Source organism: Plasmodium berghei (genome assembly GCF_900002375.2).
Source record: "Plasmodium berghei ANKA genome assembly, chromosome: 13".
In the NCBI taxonomy this organism is placed as follows: Eukaryota; Apicomplexa; class Aconoidasida; order Haemosporida; family Plasmodiidae; genus Plasmodium; species Plasmodium berghei.
Window position 1 is genome coordinate 137,845 of NC_036171.2, and position 15,577 is coordinate 153,421.

Sequence of the window (15,577 nt, forward strand, 5' to 3'; positions counted from 1 at the left end):
TAAATACATATCATTCTCACTTTGTATTTCAGAATGTACCTCTTTTGCATTTTTATTTTATAATATATAAAAAAAATAAATTTAATTTTCCATATTTGGTGTTCCTTTTTCGGCACTTGAATTTTACATTAAATAAAATTTCATATTCGCACCGAAGGAGGAATCGAACCTCTGTGCAGTGACCCTACACCAAATGATTTGAAGTCATCTTTAGCAACCATGCTAACTCATCGATGCAACATTATTTTTGCTTTTTTAAATCTTATACATATTCATACAAAAAAGAAAAATTATATATATATATATATAATTTTGTATTAGTATATTTATTATATATATACATAATAAATAATAATTGTTATAATAATTCCTATGAATATATATTCGATTTTCTATTTCCTTAAGATTTTTTAAGATTCCTTAAAAATTGTATAATTTATATACTTTATTCTTTATAAAAATCGCGGTGAAGGAAAACAAAAAGAGTTTATGGAATTTTGGGGAAAACCAAATCGAAAGCATTATGATTAATCACACTATATTAAGATATTATTTATATAATGAATCGTATTATAATATCTATTATTTATATATGCATGTATTAATTAGTAGTGTCTTTGTTGCGTTCATAGCATATAGTCATTTGTTTCATTTGATACTTCCATCAGCCATATATAGGAATTTATAAAATATGTTTTTTTTTATACGTATTTACTTTTTCTTTTTTATGTTTAAATATCATGCATGCATTTTCATCCAATTTTATTCATTTTGCAACATTAACAGCTGCGTATTATTCATAAAATGTTCGTTAAACCATACAATTATTCAGGAAGATGTATAAAATTTTCGACGCCATTTATTTATACCTTATATTATTTCTATTTCTAGTAATTTTGTAAATAATTTGTATTTAAATAATATATGCAAATTACCTTTTGGTACAAATCCATAAATAAATCAAACATAAAAAACATAAAGATACAAAAAATAGAAACGAGTGTTCATATTCTACTATTACAATTGGTTAATCTATTTTGTTAATAATTCTATATTTTATTATCATTAACAGCATAAAAATAAGGAAATTAAACAGCTACAGTATAAATTATAAAAAACATATTAAAAAATAATGGTATGTAATTACAATTTTCAATTTTTATATCCATATGTAAAGGCTATACATTCTTTTAATATTATTTTTAAAAGCCAAGGATTAAAAATTTAAGCGCATATGGAATAATGTCGAGGTAAAATACCAGTTTAAATTTTTATTAAGCCAAATTATATTAAGGCGTTCAATGTAAAAGAAATAATGAAAATAAATTCATTTATTATACTATATATATATATTCGTATACGCTTGCACCATTTATAATTTTTTGATAAATATAATACTAGTATAACTGTAAATTGCCAAAAATACATTATGGGTAATTGGCGCAGTCGGTTAGCGCGCGGGTCTCATAATCCCGAGGTCGTGAGTTCGAGCCTCACATTACCCATTATTGTCCGCAATCATTTAATAAATTTATGCACAAATTTTATAATAATAAATAAAATACCGTATATAAAATGTAATTGTAAGTTTTTTATACAAATAAACACTATTATATAGAGCATTAATATTTCATTATGCATATATAATTAACAATCCAATTCAAAAATTATATATTCGTAGCAATATATATAGTATATATTTGGCCACATAAATTTAAATACATTTAATAGTCTTTTATCTCTCAATTAATATTACATATACATATCTTTTTATATGATATTCAAATTATATTTGTATAACTTCTCACATTCTGTTAACGCTTTCCAAATAGTGAGTAAATATAATAAAAAGCGATAAGCTTATTAGGTTATTTAATAAAAACCAATTTCGATATAATCGACTTGAACAAATCATAAAGTTAAATGAATATAATACAAAATAATTTTCTAGGCATATACTTATCACCATATTTCGTGCTATAGCTAAAATCTACAAAAAATATTATTTTTCACAATTTTCATAAAACGGAATTACATAAATTTATATAATGATATCTCTCATATAGCAAGATTGAGCGAAGTTTTTATATGTTTTTTGTCTGTACTATCATTCCTATTGTATAAATATTGTTTTATTTAAAGACAGAAAATATATCATTGAAGCATTTTTTTTTCATTAATATAATTTAATATACTTCGGTTTGAGTTTTTATTATTTAGAATTTTTATGATTCACAATATTAAATGTAATATTATTATTTTTTATTTGGTGTATTTCATATAAATTAAGCAAAGGTAACTCTAAAGCATCCAATGATGCATTTTTATTATCATAAAAAATAAAATATAGCACTTTAACTATATATAATGTAATTTTAAAATTATAAATAAAATTTTAATTTATTATCAACTACATATTTTCTTTAAAAAAATTCCAATCTTATAAATAGCAATGCATTATTTCCTTTTCATCAAAAAACGGAAATATGCGCAATTTTATACATCTATACTTTAATTAAAATTTGCTTTAATTTAGTGTAATGTTATTTTCAAAAGGAGCAACATATTTCGTGTGGAAAAAAGTATGCACTTAATAATGTATTTTATACAACTACATAAATGCCGATATACCAAAATATTAGATTATATAAAGTATTAAATATAGTAATTGTTTAGCATGATTCTGTAGAATGGAATAATTATAAATTTTAATATATTGGGTTTCCATTTTAGGAAATTATATTTTTTTTACTAAATAAAGCTATATTCCACAATTATATTCCTTGTGCGCAACATTACGTTATTTCCGATCGTAAACAAAACAACAAAATCCACAACTTGAATTAAAACGGTATTTTATAAAATTACTCAATATATAATGCATATGTTCCTATATTTTGGGATTATTTAAATTTTACTAAATATTATTTTGTGACCTTTTTGGATTATATTTTCATACCCGTATGCTATATTAGTGTACTTTTTTTGGTCGGATTTTAACAATTGTATGCTATGTTAGTGTACTTTTTTTGGTCGGATTTTAACAATTGTATGCTATATTAGTGTACTTTTTTTGGTCGGATTTTAACAATTGTATGCTATGTTAGTGTACTTTTTTTAGTTGGATTTTACAAATGCATATATATTAGTGTACTTTTTTTAGTTGGATTTTACAAATGCATATATATTAGTGTACTTTTTTTGGTCGGATTTTAACAATTGTATGCTATATTAGTGTACTTTTTTTGGTCGGATTTTAACAATTGTATGCTATGTTAGTGTACTTTTTTTAGTTGGATTTTACAAATGCATATATATTAGTGTACTTTTTTTAGTTGGATTTTACAAATGCATATATATTAGTGTACTTTTTTTAGTTGGATTTTACAAATGCATATATATTAGTGTACTTTTTTTGGTCGGATTTTAACAATCGTATGCTATGTTAGTGTACTTTTTTTGGTCGGATTTTAACAATTGTATGCTATATTAGTGTACTTTTTTTGGTCGGATTTTAACAATTGTATGCTATGTTAGTGTACTTTTTTTGGTCGGATTTTAACAATTGTATGCTATGTTAGTGTACTTTTTTTAGTTGGATTTTAACAATTGTATGCTATATTAGTGTACTTTTTTTGGTCGGATTTTAACAATTGTATGCTATGTTAGTGTACTTTTTTTAGTTGGATTTTACAAATGCATATATATTAGTGTACTTTTTTTGGTCGGATTTTAACAATTGTATGCTATGTTAGTGTACTTTTTTTAGTTGGATTTTACAAATGCATATATATTAGTGTACTTTTTTTGGTCGGATTTTAACAATTGTATGCTATGTTAGTGTACTTTTTTTAGTTGGATTTTACAAATGCATATATATTAGTGTACTTTTTTTGGTCGGATTTTAACAATTGTATGCTATATTAGTGTACTTTTTTTGGTCGGATTTTAACAATTGTATGCTATGTTAGTGTACTTTTTTTAGTTGGATTTTACAAATGCATATATATTAGTGTACTTTTTTTAGTTGGATTTTACAAATGCATATATATTAGTGTACTTTTTTTGGTCGGATTTTAACAATTGTATGCTATATTAGTGTACTTTTTTTGGCTGAATTTTAATAAACGTATATTATATTAGTGTACTTTTGGAGGGGGATTTTACAAATGTGTATTATATTTGTGCATTTTTTTTGATTATATTTTAACAACCATATATTATATTTGTGCGCTTTTTTTGTTGTATTTTAAGAACCACACACATGTATGTGTACTTTTTTATGCATGATATAAAATTTCAACAAATTTTGAATGTTTCATAAAATAAAAATAATGAAGGAAACATAACATTACCCATATATTATCCGCGTGCATATGCATGCGTAACTATACGCATGTTGGAAAATATATCCAACGGTTTTTATTACTTTTTTCTAAAATAAAAAATAAAATATTTGGTTAATATATATTTTTAATTTTTTCTTTAACAAAAAATAACATTGAAATTTCCTAAAGATAGAACATATTTTATTTTAATTTTGCATATCTATAAAATATCTTTTAAAAAAAAAATTAAATCAAATTTGTGTATTCAGTGAATACCACAAAGAAAAACAATTAGATATAATGCATCTATAATAATTTGTAATATTCTACACCACTAAACATATATTATTTATTTAAAACTAAAATATTTATAATCTAATATATAAATTATAAAATTAAAATGCGAAATATAAATATCTATTCTCCGCTATATAGTTCCTATGAAAATATAAATATATATAAACAAATCAGGAAAATCAATGACCATAGTGAAATATCTACCGCCAATATATCATGTGACACCAAGGGGAGGATATTAGTGAAAGGTATATTGTTTAAAAGTATATAAATATTTTCAAAGTATTCTATGTGTACATATATTAGTGCTTATGCACTAATTGTGATAAATAATATAATGCCCAAATTTTCCATATTTACTTTTTAAAATACTCGAACACTGAATGTTTATATAGGCCCTTATACATATTCATCAGACATACAAACTTGTAACTTATAATAAAATAATATTCATTATGATTAGATATATATATATATATATACAACTTAATCATTTAATTAGTCTTTTTTGCTTTTGAGTGTGTATTTTATGGTAAATGATTTAATAATTATAACAAATTTAGTACGCATTTATTATATGAATTCCATTAACTTATGAATTATATATGCTTATAAAAGATGTTCACAGCTGCCTTCTGGAATCATAAGTTCTATTTGTTTTATTATTGTTTTTTTTCATACTTTATTTCCCATTCTGTTATCTCATTTCCCATCCAAGTTACTCTAATTTTTTATTCCCCATTTTAATAATAAACTGTTTATTAAAGAAAATATTTATAGTGTTATATTTTTCCATATTCCATAAAACAACTAAAAAATATATGTGAATTATGACATATACACGAAATACACATATACTTATTATTTGTGTTAGATTATTTTTTAAAATATATTTAATATGCATAATACAATTGTATATTAAAAACATTACTATTTTTTCCAATTTCTATAGATGCTGAAAATGAAAAAATAAGATCCATAAATAAAAATATGACACAAAGTTTAGAGAATTTAGAGAAAAATATAAAAAATAAAATTTTGTGTATCCCCCCAAGAGAAAATAATATAAAGGACCTAGCTTTTTTTCAAAATATTAATCAAGAAAATTACGTATTGAATGGCTATAATATACCACCAAATAAAATTATTAATTCGGTAAACCCAATAAGATATGCTTACTTAATGCCAAACAATAACATTTTTTATAATAAGCAACATAGTATACAAAATAATAACGTCGAAAATTATATTAATAACTTAAATAATTCACTAAAAAATCAAATTAATAACATATGTAATGATATGAACTATACAGAAAGATACTTTTTAAATGGGCATAGTAACGTTAAAAAACCTAATATTTCAAAAATTGCAGATAAAAATAATGGAAATAATTATATACCCGATAATGCTCATAATTTAAACACTAAAAATAATACACTTTATAATTATGGAAATCATATATATAACAATTATAATGGAGATGTTCTATATCAATACAATCAAGGGGTAAACATTTATAGAAGTATGTCTTCTGACAATATCAATAATACTAGAAATAGATATTCTCGTTCCTTGGATAATAACAATCTAGCATTTTTAGGATCATTTGTGCCATTAATTCCTAATAATAACATAAAAACAAACACAAATACAAAAATGAGTCATATAAATGATATGATAAATTTATCATTTATTCCAAAAAATTATATGCAAAGGAGTAGTAGTTCATATTTATTAAACCCTTTAAAAAAAGACAAACAATATTGTATAAATGTGAATGGAAAAGTATTGAATCCAAATGACAATTTAAAAAAAAATAAAAATAACAATAAAAAGCATTCCTTTAATTTTTCTGATTATTTATCATTTTGTGAAAATCCAATGAGAAGTGCATCCATAGAACAAAGTGTGGGCAGCTCAATTTCATACACAAGGCGAAAAATAGGTAAGGACCCATCTATCACAAAACAAGATAAAAATAATACATTAAGAAAAATATATAATTTTTTATTTCCTTATAATCAAAAAGAGCCACTTAAAAAAAAGTATACAAAAAAAAAATACAATCCTAAGCATGATTCTATCAATTATACCCAATTAAAACACTCAAGCAAAAATGAATCATTTTACATAACAAATAGTAACTCAAATGGGGCAATACAGCATTTATACCATACCAATAATAGAAAAAATTCAAAAAATAATAGTAATATTTGTAATGAAAATTATGCTCACAATTCGCTTATTAACAGAAATGGCAACATATCATCCTTTAATAATATACAAAATGAAAGGAAAAACAATGCCTATAACAATTATTATGAATATTGTAATCCTGAACAAATGATAAATGCCTCTTTCTTATATAATACACATCATAACAATAATAATATAACTTTTCGAAAACAACATTTATCTAAAAATAATATTCCTAATGAATTATCCTTTAAATATAACCATTATGATGATAGGCATAAATATCCAGAAAAAATGGGAACTAGTATTTATAAATTTACTGATCAGAATGGAATTAAAAATAAAGAACCTAATATTACGGACCATCTAAATTTATATCATTCAAAGATAGATAACACAAATTCTCTTATGCAAAATTTAAAAAAAAATTATTTGTCGGGAAATATAAGTAAAAAAAAAAACAATGGTAAAATATCTCAATGCAATGCAAAAAACGAAATTGACCCTAAATCCGACGAGAAAAATATCACACAAATTGGAAACATAAAAACGCAATGTCACGAAAATGAAAAGAAATATAGTATGGATACGAATCTAAACGAAAAATTTAAATTTTCAATGAATCATATGAATAATGCAGGAAATATATCAAGTGGAAATGACAAAAACCATATCAACTATAATTTTTATAACAATAACTTAGTAATGCAAAGTGAAAAACAGATAATTGGAAAAAATCAAAATACGGTTAAAAATCCAAATGATGCTAATTTAACATTTTCTAATGTGCACCAACACATAAATTCAATTCCCAAAACACGCAATAATCCAAAGGGCCCTAATATGGAAAACACGACGCTCAGTAATAATTATAAAAATAACAATATATTATATTTACCAAACCAATATAATAATATTAATACAAATAATGATGCAAAAACTCGTCTTCAAAATATAGAAAAATTTCACTACAACAAAAATTATAGCAATACCAAAGATGGTATATCTGGTAACAATGAAATATGTGGAAAAAATACACTTCAACACAAAGATAGCTATTTATTAAATTATCAGAATATTGCACGGCAAAGTCAAATAAATACTAGAAACGCTAAAGGAAATATGATGCGTTCAAATTCAGATGTTGAAAATCCTATAAATAAACTAAAAGAGTATAACATTGATAAACTTCTATACCCCAAAAGTAGCACATATAATGTAAATAATGATAAAAAAGAATATATTAAATTTGAGCAAAAATTAAATCCTAATTCAATAAACCACGATTTTGCTACATCAAATAATAAAAGCACAAGTCTTAATCCTTTAGAAAAATTAGAATCAAAATATAGTATGGAAAATAAAAATAATACTATACATGGATTAAATAATCTATTTAATAATCCCAAAGTATTAGACACTGCTGATAATGATGAAAAAAATAAAAATAATGAAATAACTTCTAATCCAAATTTAGCACAAATTAATTTAAATGGAAATTATATTGATCTTATAAATAATGATTTATTAAATATAAAAAAAATTATATATGGTTCATCTCAATTTGACACAAAAGAAAGCGAATTAAATATAAATGATATAAAATTTAAATCTATCATTATGAATTCACATGAGCGTGATTTTGAAAAGTTGAAAAAAACACATAATAGAATTAATAATGGAAATAATATTAGTACAATTGATGGCATTAATGAAATATTATTATCCATGTCAAAAGGACGCGATAAATCTAATATCCCATTGAATGCTTTAAATGAAGAATCAAAAAACAATGAATTATATGAAAAATTAAAACATAATAAACATTATGAATTAATAAAAAAGAAACAAAAATTAAAAAGTAGCATTTTCGATATCAGTTCCTCTAATTGTACTATAAAAAACCATCATCATCGAAATTTGGATAGTATCGTTAAATCTCAAGAGTTTATGTATTTTAAGATGAAAACTCTGATGGAAGCAGGTAAGAAAGCACTAGGTAATCATTATAATAACGCTACAGCGTATAAAAATTTTGATTCTTCTAAAAATAAAATGGAAAAAATTGCCATAATTCATCGAAATGGTACAGATGGTAATGATTTTGTATCAAAAAAACTAGTAATAAGTAGTGAGTCATTCCGGCAGTTTTTTAATAAACATAGAAATGACATAACATATATAAATAGTTCAAATATGAATTTAATAGATAATTTAGAGTATAATAAAAGTAGTAGTAAAGATACTAACAATTTATGGAACCTAAAAAACGATGCTATTAATGCTACTAAAAAAAAAGTAAATAACTATAAAATGAATGCTTCTAGTGAATTGGCTACAACTGACTCAGAATCGCATTGTTTAGGAAAAAAAAAAGCTCTTATCATTGCACTGAGTTATAATGGTTTATTGGAAGGATGCGTAAATGATGCTACTCAGATATGTAAACATTTAATAGAATCCTTTAATTTCAATGAATTGATATTATTAAATGATTGTAATTTTTGTTATAAAAATTATGTTGCACAAAAAGCTACTAAAAAAAATATTATAAATCATTTACGTGATTTTATTATTAACTCTAATAATGGTGATATTTTATTTTTTTATTATTGTGGTTATTCTACCAAAATTATTGATTCGAAATTTAGTGAGAATAACAATTTTGCATTATTACCACAAGATTATTCTAATAATAAATATATATATTCAAATGAGATATGCCATATAATTAAAAAATTAAAAGGAGGTAAACAATTATGCGTTATATTTGATACTACTTATTCATCATATTTTGTTCCGACATCTATATCTATAACATATAATAAAAGTATAAATGCAACTGAATTATCCAAAAATGAGCATTTACCATTTTCGTACAAGAAAAACACTTATTCATTTAAAACTTTTGGAAGAATTAGAGATAGGCATATCGATCCAATTTATGTAGAAAATGTTAAGAAACCTGAAAACAATAAATTCCCCGAAAAAAAACATATAAAATGTGAAAAATGGACCCTTGTTCCATCCATATTTTTCTTCTCTCCTGATTTTCGAGATAGGAATGAATATGAGTTGCTCATGAAGGGGAAATCTTGGGGTAAGCATATCTGCAAATGCGAATCCATACATATATATTATACAAATTCGAAATAAAAAAAATGTATGCATTTCATTTATTTGTGTACTAATTCATTATGCTGTCTCTCAATTTTCACTTTTTTTACAGGCTTATTAACATATTGTATAGGAAAATCCATAGAATTGTTGAAATCGAATTTTTCATATCATGATGTGTTTCTCTTATCATCTCAAATACTTCTTAATATTAAACAAAAATACAAAATAAAATATATAAATTTTAGATTATCCTTTCTAAATGAGCATTCTCCAGATGATATAAAATTTTTATCGCATGAAAGCCTTTATTTATACAAAAAAAGACAAATTGAAGAGCCATTATGGAAAACATCCATAAGATTGGGTAGTATAAATGAATCGATCAAAAGCAAATTTAGTACGAACATAAGTGAACTCTCGCTAAACTTATCAAAAATGTGTTTATTAATTTTTATAAAAGACATTCAATTCTTCTCAAAAACTAAAATCGATACTTCCATTGAATATTTTGCAAGTTGTTTTATTAAACCAAAGAATGTAAATGTCCTTTGTGTCAGGTAATACATGTAGCAAATATTCATCATATGTATATATTTTATTTATATATATATGATATAACCTATTAAGTTATTCACAAAAATTAACTAATTGGAATTAATATATATTCTTATCCCTTCCTATAAATATTTTATATTAGGCGAAAAAACACAAAACCCCAAAAAATTGTTAGGGATAAAATATTTTTCTTGGAATACATTATTTTAGCCCTTGCCAGCATAGTACAAATTCCTTAAAAAATAAATAATATAAAATTCTTATTATATATATTTTTTATGTAAAAAAAGACATTTGAATGTTTAATTATATAATTGAAACTTTGCCTTTTCTACAGAAAAATGCCAAATTTTATGTGGAACTTTTTAAAAAGAAGAAAAAAAATTATTTTGTTGCTCGAAGCGTGTTTAATATAAAGTAAGAATATCCTAAAAACAGAGTTAATTATATAAACATGTGATGAATGTAAAAATGTGTGCATGTGAAATATAAAAATATGGAATCTTCAACTTTTATTTATTTACTTTTTTTAGAAACAAGGATGGAAGGTTTTCTTTAGTTAATGAAAAGGCTAGAAAAAATATAAAATCAAATTAAAAAATATTCTATGTTACGCATTTCTTTCCTTTTTCAATGTTATATATATACATATTTTTTTCTTTTCCTTTTTTAGAAGGACATCATTGGTATTATAGATTTGAATGTAAAACACATAATAGAAAATTAGTATCTTTTGTTTGCATATGTATGATTATTTATTATTATTTTTTTAATTTTTATGAAAATTTATTTTCAAGTTTGTTTTTATGACTATGAATGTTCATAGCTTTTTGATTTGATTTTGTATTTATTAACATAAAACATGTTCATTTTTGTTTTTATTTTTAAGTTGTTTGTATTTCATCGTAACTTATTATTAATCCGCAGATGGACAATTTTAATTTTTGAAAAATTTTCTTCAATATTTTTAAATTGTAAACTTTTTGCAATATGCTATTTTTTATTTTAACGCAAATAAATAATGTAGGCATAATTGGCAATGACACCTTGGCTGCATTTACCTATAAAATCATAAATGTAAACATGACGTAGTTGGTTCTTAATTTATAGTTAAATATACTATTTTTTTCTTTTCTCCAAATGTTTATATATATAATTTAGTAATGTATACAATCTCGATATATTGCAACAATTTATTTAATGATGTTTTCTCATTTGTGCTTAGTATAAAATACAATTTTAAAATAAGAAATATATATATTACAGATTCTTAATTCCTACTTTTTAATGTTTTTACCACTTTTAACATTTATTTAATTGTCATACTTACCAGCGCATGCCTATTACTAGCATGTATTCCGCACACAGTTATATATTTAATTAATTATATAAAGTTTTGAAAACTAAGTATTATTACGATAAATTACATTTATAAACAATTTTAACAAAAAAAAAGAAAAAAACGGCAAAAGAAAAAATGCATGGATATGCAAATATACAAACGTGAAAAATATTATAGTAAACCGTTTCAACAATGTATCTATGATAATATATCAAAAACACATAGGGAGCATAGATTCTTCAATATTTCTTAAAATTTCTTTAACTTTTATTAAAACATATTCTTCTTTGCATATAATCTCCCTATTGTCCATATCAACAAACACCTGAACATCGTTGTTAGCATTATCCTTAACTTCAAATTTTAATATTTCTCCAATTTCATTAATTTTGCAAATATCATCATATTCATTATTATATTTTTCTTCGTTAATCGTATTTTTAATATAATCAAAAAATAAATTGTCATACATTTCAAAATTTATATTTTTACTATTTTTATTTTCCGAATTTAATGTTAATTCATTTTCATTTAAATTGGAGTCATTTATATTTTCCTTTGCATTTTTGTTACAATTTTTACTGTTTTTCATATTTATTTTTTTCTTTTCCCCTTCATACAAAGCATATTTGGGATTTTCTGTAGAATAATTTTCATCATTCTTTTCTCGAACAATATTCTCACCATTTTTATTACTACATAATAATAAAGCCTGCTTTATGTCTCTTTTTAATATTCTTTCAACATTTGTGTAATTTTCTTCAACAAAGTCAACTATCATTTCGTATATTTGGGTATCCGTTGTATTATTACAAATTGGTAAACATTTTTTACTAGATGCCATTGTATCCATAAATTCGAGAATTAAAAAATTTATGCTATCCGCAACCATATCATTAATAAGGCTTGATAGCCAATTAATTTTTATTACTTTTTCCTCTTCACAATATAATATTTTTATATCTTTAACAAAAATTATGTTATCCTCCATAAAAATGTCTTCGTATACATTACTTAAAACGTTATATAATGCATCTAATTTATACGGATATCTAATATTAATGGTTTGATCAATTAATGCTGTTTTTAAATTTGTATGTTCATGTATATCGCTTGGAAAAACAATAACAGGGGTAGATTGGGGTTCAGATATTATTATCGCCTCTATTTCTTCTTTTTCTATTTCATTTTCGACTTCTGCATTGTTTTTATCCATTTCTTCACCTGTTGCTTGTAAAACATTTATTTTTTTCAATTCAGTAGGCGTGTTTTCTGCACCCGGCTCTTTTTTAGTAATAATATTCTCGGTAATCTCTTCTTTTTTCATAGTTTTTTCATTGCCATCCAAATCTTCTTGTGATTGTTCATCCTCTATTACCTTTGTATTGTCTAACTCATTTTTTTCCGTTAATTTTATCTGATTTTTTTTTTTTAGTAATCTAATTTTTTTATTAATTTTTTTAATATGATGAGAAAGCTTCCCTAATGATATAACATGGTCATTATGTTCAAAATGAAAGGATACTTTTTGTAATATTTCCGGAGTGAAAACAGATAAATATTTTTTTTCATCTATTAGTTTATTTTTTAATCTATTTAATTCATTTCTATCACCATGTACTAAAACAACATTTGGACATTTCAATTTTTCAATAAATGTTTTGGTTTGATTAAAATCGGAATGTGCACTAAATGAAATTTGTTCAAATTGGCATTTTCTTTTAACTAATTTATCATTAATCGTTACAAATTCCGGTTCGGTTTTTAATTCATCTGCTAGTGTCCCTTTAATTGTATACCCAGTTATAATAACTCCGCTTTTTTTATCTGATGCAATTATATTAAAAATACTTTTTGATATACCGCTTTGAAGCATACCAGGGGACGCCATAACTACACATGGGTAATTATCTTGATATAAATAGTTTAAAATAGAATCTAATGATTTTGCATATTTTACATATTTAAAATTAAATGGATTTTTACCTTCATTAACAATTTTTTTAATAAAATCACTACATAAATTTATATATGTTTCATAAATACATAACGATTTCGTAGCCATAGAAGAAATGTAAAAAATTGGAATTTTTTGTAAATTAGGATTTCGATTCCAATGTTCTTCTAATATTAATAGTATTTCTTGAGCTCGCCCTAAAGCAAAAACAGGTAATAATACCTTTCCTTTACTATTTAATATATTAGTTAACATATTTAAAAAAATTGCCTCTCGTTTTCTTCTATTATCATGTACTTTAATACCATACGTTCCTTCACATATTAATACATGAACGTCAATATTCGGAATTTCAGCTATTGGTATATGCCTATCTATTTCTCTACTATAATCACCAGTATACAATAAACGTATATTATTAATTTCTACTAAAAACATACATGCACCTATAACATGCCCTGCTCTATATGCAGTAAATTTTACATTTTCAAGTTCAATATTTTCATGAAAATTAACTGTTTCAATTAATTCCATTGTAGTGTCTATATCATCATCATCATATAATACATTATTGCTATTTTCGTCATTATTTTTATCAACAATATAATTATCATAATAAGCATCATCATTGTCATCATTACTAATATATCCATCATTATTTATATTATTATCTATACCATCAGATCCATTATCTTCTAACTCTTTTTTACTTTTCATAGATTTGTTTTTATTCATTAAATTCATACATTTTTCTATACGTGCATAATCACTCCACAGTAAATAACAAATGCCTTTTGTTGCTTCGGTCATAAAAACTCTCCCTTTAAATCGAGTTTTATTAATTAAATATGGCAATGCACCACTATGATCCATATGAAAATGTGTAATTAAACAGACATCAATTTTTGATATATCATAGGCATCATATATAGGTAAACAACCAATGCCCATAAAAGCTGGATGTATTCCGCAGTCTAACATAATCGAAGTTTTCTCACTTTCTATTATTACACATGATCTCCCTACTTCGCTAGCACCTCCCAAACATACAATATTTATGTTACTCATTTTTTTTTAAAAAAAATAATAGTAAAATAGATCAAACTGGTTAATTTCCCATATATTTGTAAGTGTTCTAAGGGTGTTAATTATATTACTACAAAAAAAATATCTTGCAACAGTCTACTATTATATATTATATATATATATATATATATATATATATCACAATATTTTAGTGATTAAATAATATTGTGCCAGAATTAATATAATATATTTTTTCTTCTCATTTATCGCAGGTATAATACATATTATTACCTCTATTGTGATTATGAGCACTGTTATTATTATAATACATGCGAATTTACATCTTTTTTCAATTTCAAAATTTTTATCGTTTTAAAATTGCTTATACAAAAGTATACAATACATATTCTTGCATAATCCTACTAATTGGGGTTCGTACAAAAGTTGTTTTTTTTACATCATTTATTTTTTATACATTTTGTTTTTTCAAATGTTTTCCTATTTTGTTTTATCTCATTAATTAATTATTATGATTACTTCAAAACTGCTGTGTATATATTAATTGTAATCTTTTCATTTCATTGAAACACGCGAAATTCCGCATGGATATATAGAAGTATAATATTCTATTTATTATAAAAATATAACATATGCCAATAGCAATGTTTCAATATAATTTTTGTAAAGATATACAAGTCATATATATAACTTTATGTTTATACTCAATCCTCTCCATATAATTAAGTGTTCCTA

At 23.4% G+C, this 15,577-nt stretch overlaps 2 protein-coding genes and 2 non-coding genes across 4 annotated transcripts; 2 read left to right on the top strand and 2 right to left on the bottom strand.

The window, feature by feature from the left end:
* Nucleotides 1-147: 147 nt before the first annotated feature.
* On the bottom strand, nt 148-237 carry PBANKA_1302241. The gene has a single exon. It is a non-coding gene; the product is annotated as a tRNA-Sec (tRNA).
* A 1,194-nt stretch (nt 238-1,431) lies between these two features.
* PBANKA_1302261 lies at nt 1,432-1,505 on the top strand. The gene has a single exon. It is a non-coding gene; the product is annotated as a tRNA-Met (tRNA).
* A 3,223-nt stretch (nt 1,506-4,728) lies between these two features.
* Nucleotides 4,729-11,226, top strand: PBANKA_1302300 (metacaspase-2, putative; the record flags this gene model as incomplete). The annotated part of the gene is made up of 7 exons (XM_034566594.1): nt 4,729-4,873; nt 5,578-9,924; nt 10,054-10,501; nt 10,642-10,723; nt 10,837-10,916; nt 11,033-11,057; nt 11,173-11,226. 7 exons carry the CDS (start codon nt 4,729-4,731, stop codon nt 11,224-11,226), a joined length of 5,181 nt encoding a protein of 1,726 aa, XP_034423176.1.
* Nucleotides 11,227-12,052: 826 nt separating this feature from the next.
* On the bottom strand, nt 12,053-14,866 carry PBANKA_1302400 (cleavage and polyadenylation specificity factor subunit 3, putative; the record flags this gene model as incomplete). The annotated part of the gene is made up of 1 exon (XM_034566595.1): nt 12,053-14,866. The coding sequence occupies one exon, from the start codon at nt 14,864-14,866 to the stop codon at nt 12,053-12,055; it is 2,814 nt and encodes a 937-aa protein (XP_034423177.1).
* Nucleotides 14,867-15,577: the final 711 nt, after the last annotated feature.